We start from the raw sequence: 6,987 nt of genomic DNA, 5'->3' as shown, positions 1-6,987 counted from the left end.
CCACAGTGTAGTACACACACACACACACATACACACACACACACTGACCATCCACAGTGTAGTACACACACACACACAACCGTCCACAGTGTAGTACACACACACACACACTGACCGTCCACAGTGTAGTACACACACACACACACTGACCGTCCACAGTGTAGTACACACACACACACACACACACACACACACACACACACTGACCGTCTACAGTGTAATCTATACGAATCAACTCTCTGCAGTGACATACAGGCACTCACTACGCTGGCCATTTGCAGTGTGGTCAGCACACACTGACCATCCAGGTCATACACACACACACAGCCCCCACGCTGACCATCACAGTATAGTCCTCACACACATGCTGACCATCCACAGTGTGGTCAGCACACACGCCACACATTGGCTGTCCACAGTGTCATACACACACAGCCCTCACACTGACCATCCACAGTGTAGTCCACACATACACACTGACCATCCACACTGTAGCCTATACACGTACTCACGCTGACCCTTCATCACAGTGTCGTACACACACACACAACACTCCCACGCTGGCCACCCACACTCCCCCCCCCCCGACATGCTGATGACATTCTGCAGTCCACACACGGACACCACACTGACCCGCCTTCCCCATGGGCATCGGGAAGACAGTTAGGGATATTCCTGGGCCTCCTGGAATATGGTCCATCACTAAGCTTGAGAAGACGCCGTCAACAGCTTCACATGTGCCCCATCCAAGGCTCTGCCTCTGTGTGCACATGCGTATCCTCTACCAGCCCCACAGCACCATCCTACAGGGTCACATGCTCTTCCACAGGACACGGCCCCTCACAGGGTGGGGCGTCCACGAAGCAGGTGAGGTGACCTCGCGGGAGCGCCCCCACTGACGCGTGGCCGGCACGTGAACACGCTCCAGGCAGCAGCAAGTGAGTATGGTGGGTGTGCTGTCAGGGCACCGTACCACGTGGTCCCCACACACTGGACCCGGGGTCCTCACGCACAGTGGGTGCCCTTCTCTGCCACCCCCACCCAGAGTCAGGGCGCTGCAAAGTGGAGCCCTGGAGGGCGGCTGACGGGAGAGGGCAGGACTCACTGCTTGGCCAGAAAGCGGCTCAGAAGCTTGTTCTTGCGAACGCCCAGCATGACCTGGCGGTGCAGGTACACGAACACAGCTCCCAGGAAGCCGCAGCAGATCCTGGGGAGACGCAACGCACAGCTCGGGCCTCCCCCACCTGACCACTGCAGGTAGACACTGCTCTGCACCTGCTCTACCCCTGCCTGTCTGTGTCTCCACCTGTCCTGTCACACACACTGTCATGCCCTCCACCTGCTGTGTCCCCCCGTCCTGTCACTTTCTGTCCTGTTCCCCACCTATCCTGTCCCCACCTCTCTTGTTCCCCACCCATTTTGCCTCCCATTTTTCCTGTCCCCCACCTGTGCCTGTCCCCTTGAGGGGCACACTGCCTCCACCCCCCAGGAAGCACCCACACACCCGATGAGGGCGAATGCTGGGAGCTCCTGCAGGTCGAAGGGGAAGTCCATCCGGAAGTTGGTTCTGAAGAGCGCAGTGATGGTGACTGTGGCAGGTGGGGCGGAAGAGGACGTCAGGCTGAGGCCCCAGCAGCCCGGCTCCCCTTTCCTGGCCGACCCCTTACTCAAGACTGTCCTCCTCGTCACCTCTACCTGGGTCTAGACACCACCCTCCAGTTCCGTCACCCCCAAACCACGGTACTGTCCCTTTTCTGAGCTGATTCCCAAAGCTGCACCACGTGTCCTCACAGCACACAGCACCCTGCAGACCACACGGTCTCCGTTCCCAGCGTCCTTGTCCCTACAGCCCCCATTGCCTACACTGTCCTCCATGTTCCCCATTACCAACATCCTATGTCCCCCAGGCCCCGTTACCAGTGTCCCCGTCACCAGCGTCCTTGTCCCTGTAACCCTGTCACCAGTGTCCCTGTCACCAGCGTCCTTGTCCCCATGACCCTGTTACCAGTGTTCCCGTCACCACCGTCCTTGTCCCTGTAACCCCGTTACCAGTGTCCCCATCACCACCGTCCTTGTCCCTGTAACCCCGTTACCAGTGTCCCCGTCACCAGCGTCCTTGTCCCCAGGCCCCCGTTACCAGCATCCTTGTTCCACACGGCCAGCACGCGGAAGACGAAGGCACTGAAGGTGGCTGCAAAGAAGCCCCGCCAGTAGTTGCGCACAGCAAAGTAGGTGGAGGTGACTTCGATGCTAAACAGCACCCCTGTGGGCAAGGACTGGGGTCAGTTCAGGCAGGGGCTCCCAGACACCCCACCTGGCCCAGAGAAGCTGCTGAAAGGTGGACAGGCACCAGCAGGGGGATACTGGCACCCCCTGGATCCCCACTGGACCAGGCTGCACCATGCTGGTGTGGACAGGGACAAGTTTAGGGCACCAGCGCCCCCTGCACCCCTCCTGGACCGAGGCAGGCCATGCTGGGTGTGGATAGGGATAAGAGTGGGGCACCAGCACCCCCTATAACCCTCTCAGGCAGAACCGGGCCATGCTGGGTTGAGCTGAAGATGATTAGCAGGAGCTCCACTCCAAAGAGGACTTCATCAGGCAGGATTCCTGAACCCTTGGTCACAGGGTCAGGTGTGACTCAAAGTCAGGAAAGTCACAGCAAAAGCTTCCAGAGTGGCCACCCTGCGTGGTCAGCAGAGCCCAGGGAAAACACTGGACACAGTGGCATCTACAGAACACAGCCCCACAGCAAGCACTGAACTCCCAACACTGGCCATCAGACTCCTGACCCGAGTGTCACCTCAAAGCCCAAGTCCAGGGTCTTCACCTGGGAGCACACTGGACCTGTATGAAGTGACCACTGCACCTTCCTCCCCACCTGGTGGGACACACCTCGGACGGGCACAGACACACAGACACTGCACCTCTCTCTCCTCATAGATGGGGGTCTCAGCCTGTCTCAAGCCACCCCACACCCACAGCCACGCGGCCTCGTGGTGAGCCGGTGGACAGAGCATGGCGGCCTGCAGGGTGTCCAAGGTGCTTCTTTCCCATGAAACCAAAACTCCCTGGCCCTGAGGTAGAGCCGCCCTGCGTGGGTTTGTGAGACTGGAGGTGTGGAGGAGGTGCCCGTCTCCCTCATCCTTGGAGTCACTGGTGGCTTGAAAGTGCTGGAGAAGCCCTGCCTTTTTAGACACGCGGCTGCCTCCCGACCTCGCTCAGAGCCCCCTCTGCGTCGTGTGTTTTTGCTGTGAAGGGTTTTAGTGTTTCACTCTTTGCTCCTCTCAGAACAGCAGTCACCCTCAGAAGTGCTTGGTGCCAGCGTGGGCAGCTGCCCCTCGTGCCCAGTGCTCAACGCCAGGGTCCTCTCTCCAGGAGCTCTCCATGGGCCACACGGGGTGGACAGGGCCCCTCCGGCCCTCGTGTGTCCTGCCAAGGAGGTGAACAGTGAAACTGCTTATGGAGATGGTTAGCATTCCTGCATTCTCCAGAGGCCCGGACAGCAGTGGTGCGTGGGTAGAACACCGATGTCCACGTGGGAGACACGGGTTCGAGTCCTGGCCAGTGTTCCTCATGGGCAGTCACAACCACCGCCAGCCAAGGCTGGGACGCTGACAGGTTTCCACAGAGCGTCCACACAAAGACACCTGACCATCTGCTGAAGCTCCACCAGTGAGACCCACAGCACCTGGTCCACAAAGCTGCCCCCACGTGGGCCCGACAGCTGTGAAGAGCTGGGACACTTCCCTGCGTCTGTCACCCTGGACGTGGAGGTGAGAACAGGACTGAGTTCATGACTTCAGCAGGTGCACTGGGAGGACCTGCCTGCTGCCACAGTGGCCCACCTCTCCCATCCAGCAGGGCCCACGGCTTCACACTGGCTGACTGAGCTCATTTCAGCCCAGACCCCTCCCCAGCCAAGTGCATGGCCTCACCTGGACACACCACCAGCCTCGGAAGCCAGAGATGCAAGGTGCAGCCTACCCCAGGCTGCTCCATTTCCTCCCACGCCGCGATTAAGGCTGCTGCCCTTCCTATGCCCTTGTTAGGACCTGGGACTTAAGGTAGCTCTCCTGTCCCCCTGCCCTGTCAGGCCACAGAACGAACTCTGGGGCTCACATGACCCCCTGCCCTGCTCCGGCCCCACTTCTGCAGTCCACTGGAGGACAATAAGAGTCTCTGGTCACTGTCGGTCCTTCCAGCCCCTCCTCCCCTGTGCGCAGCTGACAAAGGCGGGGGTGTGGGGGGCTGGTCATGCTGCCTCCCAGGCTCCCCCTTCATGACCTGGCCCAGGCCCCGTGACCCGGCACATGACCCTACAGGAACCCCAGGAAATGCTGGGCCAGGTCCCCTGCTGGATCCCCACAAAGCTCTCTGGGTTGCTCGGATTACACACCCTGAGATCTGACCGTGCCCTTGTCGCTGTCCAGAGCCGTCAGGTCAGTGCTGAGAACAGGGACCCTTCCTTCCTGGTCAGTGAAGGTAACGCTGGGCCCTGCAGCAGCCTCGCCAGCTCTGCTGTGTGACAGCCCACGGCAGCGAGGTCACCTCTCACTGCGCGTCCTCTTCTTCAACGACCCTCTTCGTTACCAAGCGTGATGTCCAGCTCCAAGGACCGGCTCCTCCAGCAATGATGCAAAGTACGCGAGATGAAGGTCACCACATTGCCTCTGAAGAACCTTCAGACTACATTTCCTCCAGGACACGCTGATTCCTCCCGGCGCCCGGTTTTCCTTGCTGTTCGCCAGGGCCACCACTTGAGGGCCTCCGCGCTTCTCCCGGCCTCACTCATGGGCCAATTTCCACACGTAACTCACATTCTAACTCACCACTGCCCAGTCCGTTCTAGGCCACAGCTGACCCTCCTTGGCCCTCACTGCACTTCCAAGGCTGTCACTGCAGAGGAGGACACTGTCCCTCTTTCTCCTGAGGGACCACTGGTGGACTCGAGCCAGGAGACTGAACTCACTGTGCAAATCCGGTCGCGGTGACAGAAAACGCCTTGACGGCCAGCGCTTCCCAGCTTCCTTCACGCCAAGCCCCTCTCTCTGCCAGCTACCGACCCGACAGGGAGCGCTCCTCAGGACGGGGCAAATGCTGGCCTGAGACTGGGGTCCGCATCCCAGCCTGGCCCTGAGCTGCCTGTCAGCTTCACTTCCCATGACACGGGCCCTGGACCCTGTGTCCCTGTGTTCTCGTCCAGTGTCACCGCCATGAGAACCATCAGCTGTATTTCACTCGAGTAGGGTTCACGTCACCCCATGGATAACAAAGCGCGACGGTGCTCAGCACATCGCCGTCTTCACCGCGGCTGGTCTGAGGGTCCACTGTGGTGGCCACTGTGTCCAGCTCCAGATCGGGCAGTGTTCTCTGTGGCCAGTAGGCATTCACTGGCAAGTTTTTGGAAGTAGATTGCCAGACTTCTCTTCCTGATCTCTTAGTCCGCAGGGGCGACCCTGCTGGCATTTGAAGTGCTGGTGGCACAGCGTTCGGTGTCAGAGCCACCTGCAAGTCCCCGCAGGACACACGGGTGGACAGTGAGGATGGCAGAGACAGCTCCCAGACCTGACTACACTGTGCCCGCTGTCTCATGTGCAAAGTCGTAGCCTTTAGGTGTCAGGCCAGACGTGCCCACACCATGGGCTGGCGCAGACATGTCTGGAGAGCTGGAAGGAGTTGCCGACACCGGCCACGCCGGGACGCGGATTTGAATGGCTGTGGATGTACACGTGTCCACCCTCTCTAAGGACCTGCAGCGCTTGACCCCACATGAAAGCTGCACTGAACACAAACAAGGAGCATTTATTGTGCTGGAAATGGAAGCTTCCTACACTGGCATAAAGGCCTAAGAGCTGACCAAGTAGTGAACATGTCTTGTCATGAATTTTTCTTTAAAAGCGAATCTCTGCTCACATAATAAGCAAGTTATCCTTTCGGCGAGAATATTAAGACGAGGCATCTTAGCCATGTCTAGCATCAGGAGTGACATCTTTGATGAACCCTGACCTCATGATGCTACGTGAAGTGTGTCAGATGCAGAGGAATGAGCAGGTGACCCCACTTATGAAGCATCCTGATGGGACAGACAGACCGGACAGAAAGCAGGCTGGTGGCTCCCAGGGATGTGGAGGACAGAGGGTACTGTGAAAGCGACATGTTGTCAGAAGGGGCCAGTCCTTGAAGAAGGGCATCAGGTTTGGAGAAGCAGAGGGTCAGTAATGGAGAGGCGACCCTCAATGGCTGGACGGACGCAATGTCTGCAGCACTGAGCACAGCTGGGGTCCAGTGTCCACGGGGTGCTAGGAGTCAAGACCACTTGACAGCAACTCACAGCTGCCGTTTTGCTTTGGATGAAACTGTTTTGGAAACCATGGTGATGAGTGCATAATATGCACATAGTCAGAGCTACCAAAATGCACAGAGAGCTCTGGTGGCCCAGTGGTAAGGAGTTTCTCTGCCAACCCAAAGTTAAGGGGTTAGAATCCACCACCTGCTTCTTGGGAGAAGGGTGGGCAACGTCTTCCCTCATGATTTACAGACCCTGTGGAGGTTCGGGTACAAGTCGGTTCCGACTCGATGGCACATAACAGCAACACCCCCCAAATGCACACTTAAAAACAGTTAAGATGGCGAAGATCAGAAGACCCCGGCAGGCAAACCCCATCCCCCGCTCCCCACGGGGCTTCCTCTCGGCCACACGGGGTTGGGACCACGAGGATCTTCCTCGCTCATCCCGGAAATTCCACTTTAGGCAGAACATGAACATTCCCTTCTCTTTGAAGGATGCTGGGTGCTGGCTCTTTGTGTTACTGGGCTCTGTCTGTTTTTCAACCTCCTGAAAAGACTCTTTAGACTGTGGGCAGCCAGGCTGCGGAGCAGCTGGAGACGGGAGGGGAGAGGTGTGTGTGGAGCAAGCCCAAGTGCGGACACGGGGATCGAGGGCCAAGGACAGACAAGCCCAAGTGCGGACACGGGGATCGAGGG

At 58.6% G+C, this 6,987-nt stretch overlaps 1 protein-coding gene across 1 annotated transcript in view; it reads right to left on the bottom strand.

The window, feature by feature from the left end:
- CLCN1 (chloride channel, voltage-sensitive 1) overlaps nucleotides 1–6,987 on the bottom strand; it is a 34,654-nt gene that overhangs the window by 18,229 nt on the left and 9,438 nt on the right. Inside the window, exons 8-10 of the mRNA XM_006887175.1 lie at nucleotides 2,138–2,263; nucleotides 1,505–1,589; nucleotides 1,106–1,207 (exon numbers count right to left, since the gene is read on the bottom strand). Of these exons, the coding sequence (XP_006887237.1) occupies nucleotides 1,106–1,207; nucleotides 1,505–1,589; nucleotides 2,138–2,263 (313 nt within the window). The remainder of the gene's footprint in view (nucleotides 1–1,105; nucleotides 1,208–1,504; nucleotides 1,590–2,137; nucleotides 2,264–6,987) is intronic.

Source organism: Elephantulus edwardii, unplaced genomic scaffold (genome assembly GCF_000299155.1).
Source record: "Elephantulus edwardii isolate Elephantulus edwardi_28Jun2011 unplaced genomic scaffold, EleEdw1.0 scaffold00055, whole genome shotgun sequence".
NCBI lineage: Eukaryota > Metazoa > Chordata > Mammalia > Macroscelidea > Macroscelididae > Elephantulus > Elephantulus edwardii.
The sequence above is the reverse complement of the archived record's forward strand: the minus strand, read 5'-3'. Positions and strand labels throughout refer to the sequence as shown.